Here is a 23,141-nt window from a genome sequence, read left to right as displayed (position 1 = left end):
TATGCAGAAACAGGTGTTGTAACAGGTTTGACTCCTCTTGACCCGAGCCGTGTTAAAGAGAGAAAATGCTAGAGAAAAAAAGTTTATGGCTAACAGCTGCCTGGAGGTATTTAGGCTCTGATGGGCACTCAAGTCTGCACCATCTGCCCTGCTCCTTGCCAGGAGTGACAATCTAAATTAAAAACCACTCATCAAAAATCGTAAAAATAAACCATTGTTTTGTTGGGTCCATATGTTGTGGCTATTTTACTTCATTCTCAGAGGGTTGCATTTGAGGCTGAGCTTCATGGCCTATAGCTGTGATCCAGGGAAAATCCAAAGAGCCACACAGTAGCCTGTAATTACCCTCCCACCGATCTGTTGCCTTCAAACCAAAGCCCTGCGTCATCCTCCACAATATCCAAGTCCATCCTCTCCACATTACAGAGGCGAAAACCTAGAAGAGACCGTGTGGTGAAAACACGGCCATTGTTTAGAGTAGGATTAGGGATTGCCATCCAGGAGCACGAGCCGGGTGTTCAGATGGTGAAAGAAGAGAAAATCACTACGCTGTACTTGCTCTGAACTTGATAACTGCTATTATGTTTTATGCAGATTTACATTTGCATTGCCAGAAATAAAAACTGTGGTGGAGAGTGCACGGTGGCGAAACAATCCAAAGTTAAAGCGATGCATTTCTGGAAATGTCAAACGTCTCCCTTCCACGTTTTGACCAAATTATGTCCTGACTCAAAGGGGCCTGACTGGGAACATTCTCTTTGTCCTTTTGCTGAAAGACACGGCTAGTGTACAACACCAAAGCTATGCCCAGCATGCTCAACACCACCGCAACCCAACCCCCCACTACCATTTTTCTCCCCCCTGTTTTTATTTAGACGGGTGAGACAGAAGGAACAAACCTGAGACAGTCGTGACCCTGCACGAGTGCTGTAACTTGTTCTAGAGCTATGCCAGCAGAAGGCAGCACCATATGCCCTCAGCCCCGAGCTGGATGCTCTTTCTGCAGCCTAATGTGCCTGTCAAAAATTGTTACTGTCATGACCCCCCCTCTCTTTCATGTTTTTCCCCCCTACACACACAACATGTTTGAAATAAACATTTTTTCCCTTTTTCTCTGTGTCTCTTAGGGTAAAGAGGAAAGGTCCTTCCTCTGTGAGGCACGGTGTGTTTTTGTTTCTAAACAGGATAAAACCCATCAATACAAACCATTCTATAAAGCCCAGTCTTTACAACTGTACACTCATTAACTAATACTATATTTATTTATTTAAGGTAAAAAACAACTTAGGCATTATGAAATCTAACCTCTTTTTCTTTTTTCTTACATTTCTATTGTCAAATTAATTAAAATAATCATTATTCTATTAACATATCATATATAAAGACCTTCTAAAATAATGGTTGAGTTAGCACCCACTGTTAGCCTCAGTCCTCACTGTTTACAAGTGACAAGCTGATGGCTGAATGCAGTCTGAGTAACGGTGACCTTGCCTTTTACCATGAGTGACCTTCTGTCTTTAATTCAGGGCAAGACCCCCAAAACCAACACTTTTTTTTTTTCACATGAGGACATCGTCCATCTGACCGTGACTTGAATAAAAGCTGTCATGCCCTCACACCACACTGGCCACACAGTAAACATGCAACTGCTAACTCAAAAAGAAAGAAAGAAAAACTGAGGATATAAAAACATGTAAGGTCTGTGGCTGCTATCAAATGGACCGATGGTTGTATGTGGCCACAACCAACATCGCCCGTTGTGGGCTCCACATTTTGAATCCTGCATTTCCATCTTTTTTTAGAACCAGAAGTGAACACATCTGGATGAGTGGGTGGAAGCTTGGTTGTCAAGGTGCATCCATAGACTGCGTGGATGCATCATACAGACACAGATGTCTACTATTTAGTGGAAAAACAACATACAAATAAAACATTAGAACATCACTCAGCAAACTTAAAAGAGACTTCCTGGAAAGTCTGAAAGTACAATTAACAACACAGCAATCCATATCATTTGTCAGCTAACTGCATTAAAAAGGCTCCAAAAGGCTGCATGGTTGGAAGGTACTGTTAGTGACTTGAATCAGCAAACAGCTAGCATTTATCCACCTGTGTCAGCACCCACCTTTGAGTGGTAGGACTAGAAAAGTGAAATACCGTTCCAATTACCTGTCGCTCATAGCAGTTTAAATAACATTAAATGGATAAATTCTAACAAAAACCTAATCTTCCCAAAAAGCTGGAAATGAGCTAAAGAGAATGAATAAAATGCTTTTGTACCAGGCTGTAGAGTTCAGCGATTTAATGCTGGAGTCTGTGGAGATTGACTCGCTTTTGGAGACAGCCTCAAGTGGCTATTACAGGAACTGCAGTTTCTGGCAATCCGTGCTGGCTTCCATCTTTCACCCCTGAAGGCTGCAGCTTGGTGTCAGCTGAAAGGAAGACTACAATATATGAGGTCACGGTCAAGAGTAGAACAGCCAAGAGGAGAAATTTAAACTTTATGAAAAGCATGACTTATTTTTCATAACTGTAAGAAAGATTGTGTACACAGAGCTAATGTTTTATAACTTTGCATGAATGCTCCTTTGCATTTAGAGTCAGACACACTGTGATACACGCCAGCAAAAAACTACACATCTCAGCTTGTGGAGTGTGGTCATCTGTTTGTAAGTTTTACAACCCTTGGAGGGATACATGATGACGTAAGATGTAGTAATATTTGCAAAAACAATCTTTACAGGACATTTTGATACGTGACTGTTTTGATTAAAGTCCATTTACAGCATAGCCACATAATCTTTTTAACTTTGGAAAGCAAGCATAAAAATCAAATGGTCAGTGAGTATGTTACCAACTTTTCCCTATTAACTCACCCTTGTGTGAGGAGCCTGCAATCTCTCTATAATCCACATCCCCTGACCCCACCCTACACAGCTTTCTCCAGCCAAAGAGTCACAGCGTTCCTCGTCGACAACAGTGTCTAGCTGGGCTTAAGAAGTGACCCAGAGCGTAACTAAAAAAGTCTGAGCTGTCTCAAGACTCTTAGTAACTGGGACACACAAAACATCATTACTGAGATGTGGATAATTACAGTCCAAAAGAGTGGCCTCCTAAGCATGTAATGCACTCTTTTATCTTAAGAAGTCAATCTCTCCAAAGCTGACAGCTTGCAGCATATGATCCTGGTAAACAAATACTTTTGCGCGGCACAAAAGTGCCATTAAAGGCCAAAACTGTCAACACAAATTCCATTCTTAACTTGGAGGGGGAGGGAACCAAAGTGCAGCGGGGAGGGGGGGACGGACGTGATCACTTCTGGTTGCTTTAACTTGCACGGAGGTACGGAGGTTGTCATAGAAACATTTCTATGAAGGGATATAACCTGAACACATGCCATTTAATTACCTTTAAGTTTATGTAACAGGGGCTGAGTGAAAACACACTGGATGGGCTCACTGACGAGGTTAGATAAGTGATGCTGCTAGTGTGCCACTCCCTCAAATTTCTTAACCATGCATGCCCCCCCCCCGAAAAAAAAGAAAAAAGAAAAGAAAAGCACCAACACCTCAAGGGTTGAGTGAACAGTCTGCTTCATTACAGTGGTACTGGGGGATGGGTGATGGTGCGATTCAAACACTAATCCAAAAATGAGTGTTTCATTATCTAAAGAGCCAAAAACAACACTGATGTGATCTGTGTATAAAAGCCACTTTCTTCTAATCAAACCCCCCACCCCCTTTTTTTTATTTTGAACAGTGCACAATAAAAAACTGTGGAAACTGTGCAAGTTTCCACAGGAGTATTAGAATAAAAAAAATAATAAACACAAAGGATTTTTCTACTTGAGTTCAGCTAGAAGCAACAATTCTCATATCTGAGACAAAATCATGCATCAACCAGCGTTCATTGAGCTGAAAGCCGAATCTTAATTTTGATAAATGATTGAAACATATGACAGGGTATACACATTAATCCTGTGGAGGACATTCATTTTCCTATTACCATAATGTAGAGCACGACCACCCAATGATGAATGCTGCAATCAAAAAATGGACGCAGAGTGGGGAGAGCCGGGGTAATAAGTGCGCTGCTCCCAACAACGGTCAGTCTTGAAGGGAGACTAATGGCAGGTCTCTCTGCATCTCTCCCACTGCCTTAAGTGGGTAAGGGAAGGAAAAGAATGCATCCTGTTTTACAAAATCCAGTGGCCTCACTTACCAAATGCAAGAACACCTAAACAACAAGTAAACAAGAGTCTGTTTTAAACACACTTTGAGAAATGATTACAGGGGCATTTCAACAAAGGGGCTGATTGTGCGCTGTCGCTGACATATTTCACAAGGGGCATTTATTGCCGCCTGGCCTTTGAAGAGTGAGAGCTGCTGAGTGAGGGGGGGAACTGGCCCACACCTGCATAACTGAGGAGGGAACACCTGTGCACCCTGCGGCTTGAACAAGTAAGGTCGATCCAGCTAATCCAGGGGTGAAAGCTGATCAGAGGACAGGCCTGAAGAGTTCTGCAGCTCCCAGTGCCTTGTTAGCCTTTCTTTACCAAAAGAGAGGGAAAAAAAGTTACATCTATTGATTTTTGGGCCACACTTGATTGCAAGACAGGAGGGACAGGGAGTGTGAAATAGAGGAGGCCAGCAGAAGATTTTTTTAGGAGCTTGTAATGTTTAGAGAAATTAGTCTGAATTGGAGGTTTATCATGATGAAAAGCAATACACTACCAACACCCCTGTCTGTTTCTGGACAACGAAAAAAGATGGAATATAAAAATGGAGCATGCAACTACGGTAAGCTGATTAATCGTAGATATTGATAACGCAGACAGCAGTCATGCAGGTAAAGGATCATTAAATCTAAATGCACTTTTTGAGCTTAAGAAGCTGTGACAGTGGTATTTAAAGAAAAATATATCTGAGCACTAGTGGAACATGGTTTTAAAACCACCAGTCATATGTGATATCATTATATGGCTAGAACACTAAAGGATTGCACTGAAAAAGAATTAAACTGACTTCATATCTTACACACAGAAGCTGTAATAAGATGCAAATCAAATCACAGTTTCCTTCTTTTTTTTCTTTTTTTTTACTAATTACTACAACGTAGTAGGTAGCTGCATAAAAATAAAATCAGCTGGAAAATAAAATAGCTTCCAATTAAATTCATGTAGATACTTGTCCTTTATGTAGTTTTTTGTTTATTTTTTTCTAGTTAAGACTATATATATATATATATACATATATATATATATATATATATATATATATATATATATATATATATAGATATATATATATATATATATATATATATATATACAAAAAAAAGAAAAAAAAGAATTGAGTTGGTTTCGGAGCAAACTTTTTAAATTAATTTTCAAATATTTAACTTATCACATAACGGTGAATAAAAATCGGTAAATAGCCTAATTCTGTTAGACATGTGCAATAAATGTGTTAGAAAATTAACAACTTGTTTTATATCGTCGCACTTAAAAAAAAAATAAAAAAAATCAGCGTTCAGCTTTCAGAGCAGGCAAATACTGGACAGTGCTCTCAAAAGGTCCTAACAGTTTTTTAAGCGAATACCGAGCTAGGGGAAATCTGTCAAAGCAGCTCGCTAACTCCGAGCGCAACGTGTAAATAATAACCCAACAAAAAGCAAAAACTTGACAACCAGCGGTTCACTTCCTAATTCAAATGCAGCGGACAGAGAGGTTTAGAAAAAATAGTCAAAGGTTTTCGGAGACTAATACGCTCCTGCGCAGGAAAACTTACCACGAGAAACGGCAGGTATATTTCCCTAAAGTCAAAGTGGACACGCCAGGTGAGAAGCCGTCGTCCTCTACACTTGCAGCCGTCTTCGCACGTGACTGTCCAAGTTCACCATAACGCAGAGAAAATGAACAACAAGCTGCAGAGTAAATAAAAAAAAGCTCAAATATTCCTCCGCTGGGCACCGCTGTCGGAGACACACACACACACACACACTCTCTCCTGCGGTCTCCCGTCAACGCCGCTGTTATTACTAATGCAACAGAGAGAAAAGCAATATACTGAGTCCTGTTTGAATGACGCGCAATGCGAGGAAGACGAAGCGGCTTGTTTTTTTTTTTTTCTTTCTTTCTTTCGTTACGATTCAAACACACATCAGGCAGCAACCCGGCAAGCAAGTAGTATATTTGGGACTAGAACCCCCCCAGGGGAGGCACTTGCTTGTTCGCGGAGGTGTGTTTGTTATTTTTGGGCGTACTGCGACCCCGTGTGACGTCAGGGCCACCTGCTCTGTAAACAAAAAAAAAAGTATTTTTAAAAGTTTGCTCCCCCCCTTTTTTCACTCTTCGCTAACGTTTAACTATTAAGTATTTTAGCGGGGAGAGCTGCTGCCCGTGTGAGGAAGCGTTCACCATAGTTAGATATTATTGTTGGGGATTGAACCGGTAACCTTCCACTAATGGGACGATCCCGCCAACCAAAAAGAAACATTTCTTGTTTTTGATAAACTTGACTTTATATGCTAAAACTCGTAAAGACGTAGTGCGAAACCATCCGCTATTAAAATGAAGAAAAGAATCAATATATGCCTTTAATGTTCCTGCAATATTTCATCAAGAGCATCTGCTTTTATGTAGCAGCTTCCTCCGGCATACATCAATCGTGACTGTTTCCCTTTTGAATTTTTTTAAGGAATAGGTCATTTTGTGTGTTTTCTCCTCTCAAATTTTGCGTAATTAACCGACTTTCATAAAACTGCATGACAGGAATTTTTTTAACAAATAACAATGCAAATGAAAGCATCTATGGAAACAAATATACCTTAAAATCTTCAGCAGCTTTCGAGCCAGAGTTTAAACTGCACCTCTCTCATCAGCAGTGGCATTTTTAAAGCTGGCGTTTTTACGTGCACGTCATTAAATTGTAGCTTTGCAGACAGAAATATTCGCGGTCGTCTACAAGTGTTTACACTGAGAGGATGATTGGAAACCAGTGCGTGAAAAACATAATATCCTAAACGCCATCATCATTATCAGTGTTATTAAAATTGTGCTTTAGTGTAAACACGTTTAAGGTTAAACTCTGTATACAGAAAATCACTGTTGAATAAATACTTTACAAAAGAAAAAGAAAAAGAAATGACAACATGTACAGATTCTTGACTGGAGGATTTTTTTATTACTTATTCTGTCATACCTTTACAACGTAATTTAGTGTATTTATTCATCTAATAGTAGATCCGAAGCCAGTCAAACACTGAGCACAACCTTGAGCAGTAGTTAAAATGATTTGCTTTCTTCTATCTCGTCTTTCCTCTCATTTCTTTCTTTTTTCTTTCTATCCCCCCTCCCCCTTTTTTTCTTCAAACGCTACGATGTTCATAGCTAAGAAATAAATATTCAAAATAATATCAAGTGGGAAAGGAAAAGGAGTAGGAGCTAAGTGTTTTGCTTAAGAAGGGCGATTAGTGCATTTAAAGATTATATATCTGGTGTTATTTATGTTACAAATAATTGAGAGAAACACGGTTGTATGTGATGTGTACATGTTGCTGTGTAGTGTGGCCATGTGAATTCAAAATACAAAAAAAGATGTATTGTTATTACCATTATTATTGTTATTACTGACTAAATACGTAAATTTTTAAAAATAGATTATCTTTTAGTTATTATTATTCTTATCAGCATTATCCTGAAAGCTGTTTCCTATTGGCGTGTATGCACGGAATACCCCTATTATATTCTGAAATCATCTGAAATAATACAGTATTAGACACTTATCTGTCTGATGTAATATGAACTGGGATTGTTCCAGTAATTGTGTGGTATACGCACACAGTCTTTTCTACCGTTTTGTGCTTTTGTTTGTGTTAAAAATCTTTATTGCAACTAAATATTCCGTCAAATGTGAATTAGAGGAAGCAGCATCTGGAAAATGATGAGGACATGAAGGGAAAAGCAGCCTCATGGAATTGTGACGGTGGTATGCCGCCACCTACTGGTCATTCTTTAAAACAGAAAACAACTTTCTGATCAAGGTAACTGGCACAGGAAGTCTTAGGTACACAGAAGAAATATTAATATTACCTTTTCCTTCTGTAATGATCTTGTTTGTGGACAAGGCTAACTGTACGCCTGGAACTCATTATCACACTAAGGGAGACTAAAGTGGAAATGCAAATGAATTTTAACTTGTGCTGACATGAATTTTACTATGATCACATAGTGCCATCTACTGATAAAACTTAGTCACACAATTCGAGTTGCATTTAGACATTTTTTAGCATTGCTGCTACTGACTGTATGCATTTAGTGTTATGTATTTTATATGATTGCACTTAGCTGTAGCAAATTAACACTTGTCACGTGTCTGCCTTTTCATACGCTGCAAATTATGCAACTTAATCACTAAAACTGCAGTTGAAAAGTCCAAGGAGAGCATTTTTGGCTTCAGTATGAAGAACAAAGGGTCCTTTGGGGGAAAAGAAAACTGCTCACACACTTGTAAAAGATTATACAACAAGCACCAATGTCTATTTACAAGATATACAAGATTTGGGGGTATACTTATCCAGCATATTAAGGATTAGTTGAATTAAACTTCCTATCTGAGATCACTTTGTGCAAAATCATGCCAGTACGCACACGCACACAGCCAAAGAAAGAGTCCAATCTGATAATAATGTTCTGTTTTGTTGTCCAAGATGCAGTGAACCTAAAAAATGAAGTCTGCTTTAATGTCGATGATATAAGAAGGTCCCTGGCCTTCCAAGAACAGCAACAGAACTAATACTAATTTGATACATTATTGATGACAGTGTGGACATGCTTTCATTTCCTCTGTCCACTTGGAGGTGACTAGTCAGCTGCAGCTCCCCCGCAGTGGGTAGGATGATACTTTTCTTTCTAGGGGACGTTACAGCAGGGGAGACACTTGGTAACACAAGGAATTTAGGTGTGGCAATTCAATTTCAGTTTCAGACAACTTACTGTAGCATCCTATGGTACTTCAGTTGATCAGTGTCAGTAAATACTTTGAAGCAGCAGCACTAATAGTTACTTTGTCTGGAAAATACATTTTACATTTTATTGCTTTTAACACTGGTGAGATTCCTAAACAAAAACTAAAGCATCTCAGAGCTGTTCTCATATGTGTGCCTTATGCTAACCATCAGTCCTTAGGTTGATCGATCACTCTCCATTTGTGCTGTTTCAAAAGATGACTTTTCATCTTGTAAGATATGAGTCTGTTGAGCTTTAGATTTATACCCAGAGGACTGATCACCATTAAGTAAAACTACACAACTGCTTTTACAATGTAGCCAAGAATGCAGAGATACTGTATCAGGTGTGGATTGTCGATAAGCAGGTAGAAATTTTGCTATGTGAAACTTTTAAGACTTTGTTGCCGGAAAGCAAGTAAATGTAAAATAAAATAAAAAACTTCAAAGTAGCTTCAAGTATGTCCTTTTTCTGCACTAGTTTTCTATTGTAGAGCTCTGTAAATGCTTTGCTTTCATGTAGTTATGATGTTACTAACAAACATATTATGAGAGCGTAACTGCGAGGATAACAGGCCAGCCTTGGTCTAGTTATATGTGTCCTATTAATAGGCCTGGCTCAGGCTCACAAGCTTCGCTGTAACCGAACTCCATCTGTCAAGTCACGTCCTCTCCCTGCTCTCCCCTCTACACTATCACTGTAGCCGGGTGAGGGTCACTCTGGTCTGTGCCACCCTCCTAGCAGACAGACGGCAGGACAGGCTGTGTCTCAAGACCATCGCGTGTTATGGAGACTCTGTGCGTTCAGCCCTCGCAACAGGACAGGCTGATGATGGAGAAGGAACAAGGGAAAAGTGGAAAACAGGATGAGGGGGGAATGAAGGCCTCTTCTCCCACGGGCTCTACCACAGATGAGGAGACAGATGACGACTCGGAACCAGAACCCCCACCAGTTATTCGCAGGAAGGTGTCTTTCGCAGATGCATTTGGCCTCAACCTGGTCTCTGTCAAGGAGTTTGACAGTGCTGAAGCGGCAGAACTAGAAGTCAGTCGGGCTGCTGAGCAGGAGGCACTTCATTCATTAGAGGAGCTCTATATGTGCTGTCTGTTTACAGTCCCGTCATCCCCGGAGGAGCTGGAACAGAGGCTGCAGGCACAGATGATCGAGCTGGAGAGCATTGAACTCCTCCCGGGGACCACCACCCTTCGAGGCATCGTCAGGGTGGTCAACCTCTGCTATAGTAAGTCTGTTTTTGCCCGGATCACTCTCGACCGCTGGAACAGCTGCTTTGACCTCCCGGCAGACTATGTGCCCGGGTCCAGTGATAGAAAAACAGACAGGTTTGCCTTCAAGTATACTTTGGTGCCTCCGTTTGAGAGAGAAGGAACTAGATTGGAGTTCTGTCTCTGTTATGAATCATCAGCGGGTACATTCTGGGCTAACAACAAAGGACTTAACTACGTGATGTTCTGCCACCAAAAGGGACAGATAAAGGAGCACGGGCCTCAAATGCAAGAGGAGAGCTACAAGAGCAAGAGGAGCTGTCTCAAAGCTAACAGGTGTGAAAGTCAGAGTTTTTTTAAACATGCCTTTCTGCAGAAGGACGTCACTTGTATGTCAACTAAAGCCTTCTGTGAAACTTTTTTGTGCACTATAGCGAGAACGGCCCTGTAGCTGCATTAACTGTGGAAGCAAGTTTGAAATTCGGCACAGTGCGAGTGCACTTACACTGTGCTGCTCTTCTCATTAAGAGAAGTCATTGAAAGCAATATGCTCCACTAACTGGGCCATTGTGTGTTTACAGTGAGGTGTTATGTAACCATCCAGCGGCCTGTAGAACACACATTGCCCATTTATGGCCAGATGTATGCGCCGGTTTCCATGACGTCTCCACTGTACCAAGATATGCTCATTTTATCCTCTTTGACCCCATCTGCAAAATTCTTTTTTTATGCCTCAAGAATTATAGCTCCCCTTTATGTGCATGATCTGGCTTTGAGCTGCTGCAGCACAAGGGCCAGATAACGCAGCAGACAAACATATTTCAAAGGCCTCTGGCGCAGATACACACTGTCTGGACGTGCATAATAAGTATTTTGTATACTGTGTAGCATAATTATACAGCACGGCCAGTTGTTGTTCAAGGCGTGTCTTTAATAAAAGACTGAAACCTGTTTTCTATTATACCATTTGACTTGAACCCCAGTGCTCGAGGTGTTTATGGGGACTTTAAGCTTTGTGAAATTATGAAACACAACATCTGGAGGATAGAGAGCAACAATACCCCTTTTACTACAAAAAGATCTGATGAATACTATACATACTGGATTGTTAAATTAATTATCTGGTACTGTCTGGAAAACATCTTATGTCATGCTAGCCATATCTTATTTTGAACAACAGGAATGGAAGCACAGTGGAGAAGACCCGGGATAATGCTAACACAGCAACAGTTGCTACAGGTGTGTACTTAGTGTTTATATATCCATGCATGTGTGCATATATGTTTTAATGTGCAACAGAACTTTCACCCTTGCCTTTTTTTGGTCTTTTGAAGAATTAGAAGCAACACAGAGAGCAGAAAAGGTCCACAGGCAGACACTGGACAGCAAAGATGTCCAGTTATTACTTCACAGTGATGAGCACAGAACTTTGGTGAGGCTCTTTTTATATTATTTTACCCCACCCCAAATGATAATGAAAAACAGAGAAAAAGGAGTGGCAGTGTGGGTCATAGGGATTTACAGAGATACAGCCAGAAGGGGTAATGTTTGGGGTGTCTTCAGTGTTTTAGGAAATTATAAAACACCAGCATCACCAAAAGGTAAGCTCCCCCAGCCATAAAATGTATGTTGTGTCATCACAAAAACGCAGTTCTTGTTTGTCTCCAAGGTACAAATGATAGCTGAGGAAGCGGTGCATGTTATACTGCACAGTGAGTCCCAGAAGGGTACATGAAGTTAGCTAACCTGATACTTGGGAACACATCTGAAATCCTTCACGTTCAGTCCATTAATAATACATGGAGCATGCTTGTAAACATGTGGGAAAATTGATGAGTCAAACAAGAATTGGTCTGAAGTTGATAGATTATTGAAATGCATTGCATGTTGGATATATAAAAAAATACTCAAAGGAAAGGCACGTTTTTAATCACCAAGCAAATATCAGGGTTTCGCCAGCACGGTGACTTAACAAAACTCACTGCTTTGACTTTTGGCCTTTTTTGACAGGTGGAGAGCGTAAAACGCAGACGCAAAGCAGCACGTCTGGCACGTGTGCAGGACTACCTCTCCCAAAGAACGCATCAAGAATCCAAGGATCTTGCATGTGACTCAGCCAGTGGCCAGAAAGACTCTCAGTCTATGCCGGCTCCCTGGGGTGACTCTGCCAGCTTGCTCTATAAATACCAAAAGGCGCAACCGAACGAGTGCCCACAAGTCCTCACCTACCATCAGATTCCTCTCCTTACACTGGACTGGAGCAATGACAAACCCCAGCAGTGGGAGACGGCTGACGCGGATGACATCTGGAGCGGAAGAGCTAAAACGATCTTGTCAAAAGAAGAAAACGCACCTTCTGCTGATGACATGTGGGGGACCTTTCTTCCCGGTACAGATGATACCGACAATAAAAAAGCCTCTGTGTGCGATGCGTGGCAGGCCTTTCTTAATGGGCCCGACCATTCCAACGTTCCAGAGTCAGAATGGCTGCAGACAGCAGCATCAGTGTCTCCTTCAAACGACAAAGGGCTCCAACCCCAATATTCAGCATTTCGAGAATTTCAACTGGGTGCAGATATTCCTGCCGCTGCACAGGCACACTGCTTAGATGCACGTCAGCCTCTGTCAGACACATGGGGAGGACTGTTGGCTAATGTTGCCTTGAATACCGAAGACCACCAGCCAGCAGAGGCATGTGTCACCAGCCCAAGAGATGACAACGCAGCAACACAAGACGCATCCCAAAGGTCAGAGACGAGCTCTGTAACAGACACTCCACAGAAATTCTGCCTCGAGGGGGCACCGCGGTCCGAGGACTCTATTGACAGTTCAACCGAGTGTCACAAGCATGTGGTCCGGGAGCGAGAAAGGGAAGGAATAATAGGAGGAGCGAAAGAAGTAGAAGAGGAGCCCATCACATCACACATGGCTGACTTAATAACAAGCTCAGGGGAGTCAGAGACAACAGACATGACAGCAATGCCAGGGTTTCAGAATGCCAGTGCTGTTGATAGTATCTCACAGGGAGCAAGGCTGGATGAGGGTCTTTCTTCCACCGGGGAAGGAGAGGTTACAGGTACTGCACACAATGCCGTAGATGGCACGCTGGCATTTAGGGAGACAATCAGACAAAGGACAAAGGATGGGGCGAGGTATGTTTCTTCCATATCCAGAAAAGGAGTGGAGGAGGAAGATATCATGATGAACTATACGGAAAATAAAGCATCTACAGAGGAGGAGATATTTACGCAACACAGAACAGAAGAGAGTGAAACCTCCCCAAGGTACGCAGATGAAATGCAGTGTGAGCAATTTGGGCCAAACAGAAATGGCGGAAATCAGCAGGAGAGTGATAGAAATGAAACAGGACCTCAACATTTACACACTGGTAGATTTGATTCAAAGCAGGAAAACAAAATCGTGGCAGCCGAATTGAATGAAGGCGTTCCATTGAACACCAAAGGCGTGACAGCACTAAGTACAGAAGAGGAAAGGTTCCAGGCGTTAGATGATCAAGCATGGCAACATAATGATACAGCTTTAGATGTGAGTGCATCAATAATTTTGGATGTGCACGACAAACAGTCACAGTCAGTCCAAAGAGGCAAGGAGCCAAAAGTCGAGATGAAGCAGGAATCACAAATGGAACAAAGTGGACTGAAATTGAAAGAAGGTGAGCACGGATTAAACTTCAACAAGACAGAGGTGGGAAAAAGCTTTAGTTGCAACGGAATAATAGCAAATCCATCAGAACAGACGAGACCTACAGAGAAATCAAATGAAGTCAACCAGGCTTTCCAAAGTGGCTGCAATACATTCAGACCTCCAGCAAATAAATGCAACCCAAAGGGACTGGAAGTGGTTGAAGTGGGATGGACCGACTCACAGGAAGACACGGAGGGTCAAAATGAGAACATATGTGGTGAAATGAGCCAAGAGGAAATCGAAGTAAAGGAGAATGCTGCGAAGAAAGACACTTCAGCGGAACACCAATCTGAGACGTTACAAAGACTAGAAGGAGATACGAGTCAGGAAGACAGAGATGAGATGATGAGCATTCGGGAGCTGAAAATGGAAGCAGGAAGGGAGTTGATGGGTAATGTGGAGGGCCCTCAGGGGGAGAGGAAGAATGCACCGGCAGAATTGAAAGAAGAAGAAGAGTTGTCAGCAGAAGTTGAGAGCTCTCTGCGTGTTGAATATAAAAACCTGTCAGATGGAACAAAAGAACCTATTATGGGAGAAAATACTGCATCACTTGAGGTGATAGAGGTGGGATTGGAGGAGATCTTCATAGAAAGATTTGTAGAAGATTTGGTCAGGGGGATTTGGGAAGAGGTCTTTGGCAGAGAAGTGCGGGCATCAAATAGACACACTGATATTGTTGATGGAATGGGGTGCATGCTGAGAGATACTACGCAAGGCTGCCATGTTCTTTTTGAAAAAGACCTCAATGACACTTTTGATTCAGGGGTATTTTCCTTGACGGAATTACCAACAGATCCAAACTCAAGTTTCTGTCAAGGGCCGGAGCAAGCCGTACCCACTAAAGGCCATGAACGCTCTGTGCTAGAAGGAAGTAAGTTACTTGACACAGCAGAACAAACTCACGTTGTCTCTGAATCACATACAGATTTGATTTTGAGTGCTAATCCCAGTCACAATCTCACCACCACCTTAGATGCGCATAGTCGGCAATCATTGCCTGAAACAACTCCAGCTCTGGGAGAAGCTCCGATGGATCTGGAAAGCCACACTCGAATAAAAGAAAGATCGGCTGCTCGTTGTGAGACAGGCAGACAAATAGAAGGCTGTGTAGTTGCCCACGGAGAGATTTTTAATAAATCAGCCTACCCATCTCACAAACATCCATCATCTTCCTCAGAGAAATTAAAAGAGGCTGATGGTTTTGTATGGTGCAGTATATTATATATCCTAAGTCACGTCACCAGACTTCTAATCTACGCCCTCTTAATTAGTGGATTCTTTGTCATTGTTTTCCTCTATGATTTCCCAGCGGTCTTTGCTCTCTACATATTTTCATTATCATGGTGGTTTTATAAGTGGAAGAGACAGCACGTGATGACAGACAAGGAGATGGTGGGATAGGCTAAGGTTTAAGAAAAAGCAAGGGTGGTGAAGAGTGCTACATCAGCACACTACTGTAAACTGTAATGTCCACTACCATGCACAATGCTATTAGTGTGTGTGAGTGTGTGTGCGTGTTTGTACATTTGGCTGATTTTCCCATCTATTACGCTACTTAATAGACTGATTCCAAAACTTTTTGGGGTTGACGAACCATTAAACCTGAACAAAATATACTACGTACCTGTCTTTGGACTTGCGTGCATTTTTTGGTTAATTTAAATACAGTCTAGTGGTAAAAAAAATGGTTTAAGTTATAATAAGACTCACTAAACAAACAGAATTTGGTGCAGAAATGTTTTTGTTGTTGCATGTTTTGTAACCCTATAAATCTGTCTTGCAACTCCAAGCGGTCGATCTAATTTGAGTTCCCATTAGGGCGTCATTCTGTGGTTAAAAAAGACAGAATAAAGGAATACAATAAACTTCAAACTGAACTGAACATTGTTAAAATCATATGAATTTTCACCTTTTGTTGAATGTTTTAGTCAACAGAAATGTTTACGTGTATGACGTGTGTATGTTTGCTGTGTTTTATGGGCCCAATACCACTTTATTATGTAACAAATGGAACAAATTTCCTTGATTTTCTTCAATAAAAGAAATTCATGTGACAAAAAAAATACAACAAAGAAACCCCCATTGTTTTTTACATTGACACAGCAAGATTTATTTTGCCCTGGACATTTTCATATTTCACAACTGATGAACTTTGCATGATGCATGTTTTATGACACTACAGCTTTGTGGTTTGTTCACTATTTCCTAGACTTTGATTGTACAAGGTCATTATACTTACTGTAATTATTCACTGACAGAATTAACTAAAGTAAGTCTTTAGAGTACTCAGATTATATTTTTATTGTACTATGTTTTACAATTCAAGTAATTTGTTAGTTGCACAGCCCTAGGGACCAGTCAGTGACCCTCTGGAAAACTCTGGTTGCTATGGAAAAGTGTGTACTCTGTGAAAGGTTGGCAAGTGGGTGCTGGAAGTTGGTTCCTGTGGTCAGGTGAAATCAGTTTTTTAAAAGGTTACTGCTATGGACAGAGAAGTTTTTGTTTCCCTTATTTAACTTAGCAACAGTGATCAACTTCCACTATCATCTTTCCAACCAATTGGGGAATGTATATTTTTTTTCCTAGTAACCATATGTTCCCAGGGGGTTTCTGACCTGCTTCTAGGCCTGCGAGACTAATGCCTAAGCAGTCTGTTATTTTTAAAATGTGAGCACATTTTTCATTTGCTTTGGTTGTGACACAAGATGAAAAACGGAAAATATCTGAAGCATCTGTTTCTGTCTTGATTGTGTCAGTGTCCATCTTAAGGTAATTGAGGAAAGAAGCTAACGAGCTCAGCTCCATATTTTAAAGTAGCAAGTAGCTAAGCAAACTTTAGCTGGCTAGGCCAGTTGACTTAAAAGCGAGCTCCACAGAAGCTAGCTTTTAGCTAAGCTGTTACCTAGAGGAGAATTCACAAGCTTGTTGCTGGTAATGTTGTGGAAGGGATGATCCTGTCATTAATTTACTTAAAACAGCGTCACAATGTTATAGTCAGAGGTAAACTGACAGCAGGCTACACAGATACTGGACAGTATAACCAACATGCAAAAGCTAAGTGCAAAGAAACATTTGTTTTTTTAACCTAAAGTTAGCAGGTTTTTTGTTATTGGATTTACATGTTGCTATAAAGATTACTGCGTCTTTTAGAGATTGTAGGTTTAGGGATATTCATTTGGAATAATGACAGTATCTCAAAGAAATTAAAGAAAATTAATATCAAACATTCAGATAAGTCCTGTTGTTTTATACTTTTGTTTTCCAGAAGAATCATATTTTAATGATTAGATTAGTTCACTCTAATCCGTTGTACATGCTGACATGGATTTTTTAATTATGCTGCTTGGACAAAATGCAATGAATACAATAACTCCATCTGCTAATACACAAATGAACAGATTGTCAAGGTAGGTGGTGATGGAGAGAGGACCCAAAGGCAGGAAATGGAGGCAGACTGAATGAAGGAATAAAAAGAGCCTTCATTGGCTGATACAAACACAACATAAAGCCCAAAAGTGAACCAAGAAGGAATAAGAAACACTGGAACACAAAGAGTATAAAGATGACTATATCTACAAACATGACTGATTGGTGAATCAACAACAGAAGGGACATAACAGAACAGAAGGAAGGAAAAAAAAGAGTAATGTCTCTGCACAGCTGAAATCCCATATTCCATTTGTGCCTATGGCTTGTGCTGAGGACAAAAGAAATAGCCCTGCATACATGTTCCAACCCTGCAGAAGGGTTAGGAAGATTGTTTTGATGATTACATGATCCCAAAGAAAAATGAATTCATGCATATTTCAGGCATGTATCTTGCAACACAATGTATTTCATAGCTAACATTTATTTTGGCACCATATTGACTATGGTGCTTGGGTGCCTGTAAGGCTCTTGTGTGACTCAATATGTTATCTGTTAGTGTACCACAAGCAGAGAGTTTCTCACTGTGTGACAATGTGTGCAATAAAGTGGCAGCTTGAGTGACAGTGCACTCCAGTAGATGTCACTTGATCCTGTCTGGGGTATGTTGACCTTTTGTAAGCTGGCTCCAATCCTATGCTGGCACCTTTAGAAAACTGGCCAAAAGCCAGTGTTTTCACAGCAGAGGTCTACTTTTTCTGTAAGGCCCTGTACCGATGAGACGCAGTGCAAATTTGGCACAAAGACTGTGGTGTGCACTGACAAAAAGTAGCAGTGACGGGAAGAATCTGAGAAACAAGGACAGAATCTTGATTATCTGGGGTTACCCAGAGGTGTAAGGCTGCTTGTTATTTTCCTGACTAGCTCGCATGCCAACGTGTAAGGATTATAAATTAATCAGTGCTGCACCAGGCAGAGGGATAAGGCTGCACATTTACAGATCTAGATAGCAGTGAGAGGTGCAGAAGCTGTTAGAAACCACAACAAATTGTATTTCCTTTTCAGTCCCCTCCCCTTCAAGATTTACAGAAAAGAGTTTACAACAGAGTTTTAGCACTTATGGCACTTTTAGCATTGAGATAGCTTAACCTTCTCACACTACTTAAATTAAACATATTTCTTTTTCTTGTTTGAAATGAAGGAATGTTTAAAAGGAACTTTGAATGATTTGAACTAGGTTCACATCAGGCTGCTGGGTGTCACAGATGTAGCACTGATAACTGACTCTCTGGAACACACCCAGCACCTTGTGATACAAGACTAAAATGAGAGCCTGTCATCAGATGTTAATGCTCTCGTCACTCCTCCTCTCACATTGCAGTGTGGATTGTGTGTTAGCATTTGTAACTATGGGTATGTGGTTATATGGGGATATGGTGGCTATCATGTGAGAGATACCCTCTATCCTATATAAGCCACCAAGTATTTAAAAAAGGCATCGACTGTTTACTTGTACTGTTGAATTGTGTTACCTTAGTGAGACCATGTTGTCTGTGTATTGACAAAGAGAAACTGATGAAGAAAAGGGTATATAAGCCTTTAAAATGTGTCCGTGTCCTGTTTTGTTGTACAGAATGTCAGTATTTCTGCTAAGGTTGATTAATCAGTTCATCTCGTAGTATAGTCTTACACATAAATGTCCACCAGCAGCTTTCAATAAAAGAAATAAACGCAAATTTGTGCAAAAAAAAAAAAAAGTCGTGCAATGACACATTTCTTCCAGCAGATGTAAGTGTGGCTCCATTTTTTAAAGAATCCACTAGCTGAGGATTGGAAACCAAATTATGGTTAAAGGTTTTAGTAGTACACAAACACACACACACACACACACACACATGCATATATATTTTAGATTTGTGCAGTCACTTTAATTGAAATGTGTGACAAAATCTATAAAAATCTTCAACTGAGCACGATGAATAGAGGCGGTCGATTCAGTGACAAATGCAACAGTCCTGTGGCAAAAAAAATCAGCGCACAGTGAAGTGCACTGGCTGGGACAAGAGGGTGCATGAGGACAGGATATGTGAGTGGAAGAGAGCGCAAAATGCGGCGGGGCCGTGTTGCACGGCCTAAGGGGACCAGAGGCACTCTGCTGACAGATTGGAGACCTGACAGACTGCATCGTCCACACTCTCCCCAGTCATGGAACAGCTTTCTATTCATCCCTCTCTGCTCCGCCTTCCTCTGCAGCCTCCCAGTTGGCATCCTGGACTTTGCTCCCTCAACCAGCATCATCGGTCTGCGACCCTACACCAACCAACTCCGTCTCAGCTCTTTCTCTTTCTCAACCCCCCCCCCCCCCCGCATCTAGCCATTCCTCCTCCGCCATGCTTAGTGACTCGACATTCCCAGATGTCCGCTGGCTCTTGCATCACTGAGACAACAAGGCTTTCTGCTGTTGCCACTTGGCATTTGAAAAGTTGTACATGGGTGAGTGGGACACCATCACCCACTGTGTGGGTGCAATGTACAGGGTTCTTCTAAGAACAAAGCAATGACGTACTATCATAAGAGTGCATATATTATGTGCTTCATGCCAGACTGTAGATAGGATGTAAAATTGATGGATGGCAGTTAATACACTTGTGTTTCTTCCACATTTCATAAATGTGGTGAATGACTCAAATAAAGTTGTATTCCAAAATGCGCATTCCACTTTAGAGTACTCACCACACAATGTATCTTATACTTAATACTCATTACACAGCTCCTACATCCTCTGCTTTCATTTGCAGCATTACCGTGATGACAGAGTTGTTTGTCATCTTTAGCGTTGAGATTTTTTTCATCGGTACAACGAGGAGGTGTGAGAAACAAATGAGGAAGATGAGCAGAAGAGGAGGAGGAGGAGGTGGAGATATATCACTCATACGGTATGCTGTATTAATGTGAGACTATTTGATTTAGGCAAAAACTGTGCAACAGCAAGAGGAGGATGACAAGGAAGAGAAGATAATGCGATATCAAACCCTGTGTAACACTTCTCATAACAAGATTTCAAAGTGTATCCCGCTGGGGGGAGATAAAGGCTGATAGTGAGTACTTCATGAGATCCTGGATAGTAGGAGTGGAAAACAAGTAATCTTGTTAAACAGGTTGCATTTACCCCCCAAAAAATAACACAATTTACTTTAAAATTGCACAAAGCATATGCACAGTGATTTCTTAGGTTGGGGATTTGTTTTTAGCGCAGAGTGAATCACAATAATCTGTTTTCTGTGCTGTCCTGTGACTCAGCCAGCTAATACAAGGAGACATGCCATTCTTGAGAGAGTCTCCCCTCTGCATCCCTGTATGAACCCGAAAGAAAAGCCACAGTGGTTCTTTGTTCTTTGCGAGCAAGCAAGCAAGCATTTAAGCCTTTGTTTGGCAATAATTTCCAAGGTTAGAAACCCACTTTGCTTTTCTCCATAACAAAGAGATATAAAGGAAAATGCAGTGGGAAATTCAAAACATTCATCTAGTACATGCAGATACAGCCACGATCCCTTACTGCTTCCATATTTGTTTATTATTCCTGCATGCACTTGTTACTCGGGACTCACATCGTACTCTTTTCTTGATATCAGAGTACTACATCTAAAAGACAACTGCATGTGGCCAGTCCTTGACTTAAGATAGGATGAGCACATGGTTACTAATTTAAGTGATTATTTCCCAGAAAGTCATGTCAGTGTAACAATAAAATCAGCCTATTGGCTGTGGCAACTTGGGGGTTATATTGGTATATTGAGTTTGCAAAGTTTGCAAAGTACAGTAATTCGGAGTTGATGTATGGTTGTTTCCTTTGGGTTTCTTCTTAGGCTGGTCAAAATGCCACCTAGGATGTAAAACCATTGCATGTCTAAGTAGTAGAACATCTTCCTTTATCCCCAATTTAAAAAAACAAACAAACAAACAAACAAAAAAACAACCCTTAAAGCATAAAACTAGTCCTTGTCATTTTAAAAAAAAATCAACAAATGTGAGACTAAAAAAAAATCCCACAGTGAACAACAACTTGAATGTTCATTCCAGCATTCCTTTTTCCTGACACTTGATTGATGAGCAGCACCCTGTCAATCCAGTTCCTGCTAAAGACGCCTTTTCTCCAGCTGATGGCTGAGGATGATTAGAGAACAAGCCACCAATGGGAACCCTAGTAGCAGCCCTCCAGGTGTCTTAGACCTTGCCTTCTTCCTTCGATTTTGACTTGTGGGGTGAATGTTTGTAACCCATATGAAATAAGTGGCCAACACTGTTGACAGCATTCATGCTTGTGAGTAGTGCATTATGTGTTAATTATTGTGTAGTTATCTCACAGTGTTTTATATGTGGTGGAAGCCACAATAACAACATAGATATGCTAGTAATTTCCCCCCCTCCTGGGCCCCCACTTGTTGTTGAGTGGTTGTTATTTTGTGTTCGCTTTGGGCTTCAAATAACTAAAAGGCCTTGATAAAGCCCTGATTATACACTGTTGTGGACACAGCCGGCTGACAACATGACAGCAGGAGAGTCATTCCTGTGACACCTCTTTGAAATCCACCACTTGAGGCACATGTGCAGTTGGTGTACTGTAATGTAAATTCTCCACAGATTAGGCCCACACCATCTTAGAAAGTTAGCGGGCGCACGGACCTTAAAACACAGAACTTCAAGGACTATCTGATGGCGAAGCTGACATCATCACCTAGCAGACTTGTGGAATCAATGTATGACCAAGGCTGATCAGGAATGGCTACTTAGCTGTAGCATCTCAAGCTGCCTGTGCCCATGTCCACAAAAGAGTGTAAGAGTGAGTCTTTTTATACAGTGTTAGGGAAGCTACAGTATACAAAATTAGTAGTGAATTACAAAATATTTGGTACTTGGTAAAAAAGTAATGAAAAGTTGTGCAGTGTTGTGACAATGATGCTGTTGTAGGGTGGAAATGGAGGCCTGATTGCTCATCGTTGCTTTTGTTACCTGCTGAAAATGAAGCTTTGGCATCACTACTGCAAGCTCTGTGTTAAATGATGCTTGCAAAGAGTTGGTGTTATGTTATAGGTGGATAGCTGTTTCTGGCGTGGGGAGAGCTTGCACTTTGTTCTTCTCTACTCCAAGACACAATAAATAAATCCCGCTTCCTGTAATCTTAGTTGTAGCATGAATAAGCCATATATTTACTGTGCTTCCTTTTAACTGACAAAACACCAAGAGTTAAAGTGGGCCCAATACAGCACTGACAGGAAATTTGTGTATCTCGAGCTATTAATTCCTTCTGGTGAGAGAAAATTACATCATGGGCCAAACTGAAGTGTGAATTTGTATTTCCAAACAACATTTAAAAAAATTTCATTTAAAAGTTGAGAAGAACGCATTTTCAGGAAGGCGTATAGGCTATCCACTGAAATTAATTAAAACTTACACTGAGATATGGACATATAAGTGTAAAAAAAGAAGCTTTGATTAAGGCCAGGAAGGTCAGGGCATGTGACAGTCAGAAGACAGATAACGGACCTCTCTGAAAGCCCCCAGTAAATCTGTCTGCATGCCATTTAGAGTGCTGGCCTGACCTAAATGTCAGAGCAACATTTAACCATATAACTCTCTCTTTCTCTCATCCCCTCTTTCTCATTCTCCCCGTGATTTTGGTTGCATAAGAAAGTTAAATCACGCACACTCATCTTACACCGAGATCTGTTTGTTTCCTAAAACCTTCAAAAGCAAAGGAGAACCCAAAACAAAAGGGCCACAAACCAACAGACATTCTCATGCGTGCTGATAAACCTCGTCAAAGGATTTTCAAGCCTGAA

General features: G+C 41.0%; 2 protein-coding genes across 7 annotated transcripts in view; one reads left to right on the top strand and one right to left on the bottom strand.

Annotated features, from left to right (window-relative positions):
• foxp2 (forkhead box P2) overlaps positions 1-6,103 on the bottom strand; it is a 102,873-nt gene extending 96,770 nt beyond the window's left edge. For 2 of the 5 annotated variants that reach the window (XM_063500694.1, XM_063500701.1), the window contains exons 1-2: positions 5,790-6,102; positions 2,281-2,432 (exon numbers count right to left, since the gene is read on the bottom strand). The gene's annotated coding sequence lies outside the window, so the exon portion shown is untranslated. Of the gene's footprint in view, positions 1-2,280; positions 2,445-5,789 lie in introns of all 5 variants that reach the window. The other 3 variants (XM_063500702.1, XM_063500696.1, XM_063500697.1) reach the window with 3 other exon arrangements.
• ppp1r3aa (protein phosphatase 1, regulatory subunit 3Aa) lies at positions 4,698-15,901 on the top strand. Of its 2 annotated transcripts, none has more exons than XM_063500693.1 (4): positions 4,698-4,799; positions 11,411-11,469; positions 11,565-11,662; positions 12,241-15,901. In XM_063500693.1, exons 1-4 carry the CDS (start codon positions 4,789-4,791, stop codon positions 15,334-15,336), a joined length of 3,264 nt encoding a protein of 1,087 aa, XP_063356763.1. In that variant the 5' UTR covers positions 4,698-4,788; the 3' UTR covers positions 15,337-15,901. The 2 variants fall into 2 exon arrangements, with proteins under 2 accessions (XP_063356763.1, XP_063356762.1); XM_063500692.1 differs by lacking the exon at positions 4,698-4,799 and adding an exon at positions 10,325-10,566.
• Positions 15,902-23,141: the final 7,240 nt, after the last annotated feature.

Source organism: Pelmatolapia mariae, linkage group LG17 (assembly GCF_036321145.2).
Source record: "Pelmatolapia mariae isolate MD_Pm_ZW linkage group LG17, Pm_UMD_F_2, whole genome shotgun sequence".
Taxonomy (NCBI): Eukaryota; Metazoa; Chordata; class Actinopteri; order Cichliformes; family Cichlidae; genus Pelmatolapia; species Pelmatolapia mariae.
This window is presented reverse-complemented; position numbering and strand designations above follow the sequence as displayed.

Coding starts and splice junctions, on each gene's coding strand:
- ppp1r3aa (XM_063500692.1), top strand. CDS start 10,472: ATGTTCTGCCACCAAAAGGGACAGATAAAGGAGCACGGGCCTCAAATG. Junction 10,567..11,410: donor AGCTGTCTCAAAGCTAACAG/GTGTGAAAGTCA, acceptor TTTGAACAACAG/GAATGGAAGCACAGTGGAGA. Junction 11,663..12,240: donor GTGATGAGCACAGAACTTTG/GTGAGGCTCTTT, acceptor CTTTTTTGACAG/GTGGAGAGCGTAAAACGCAG.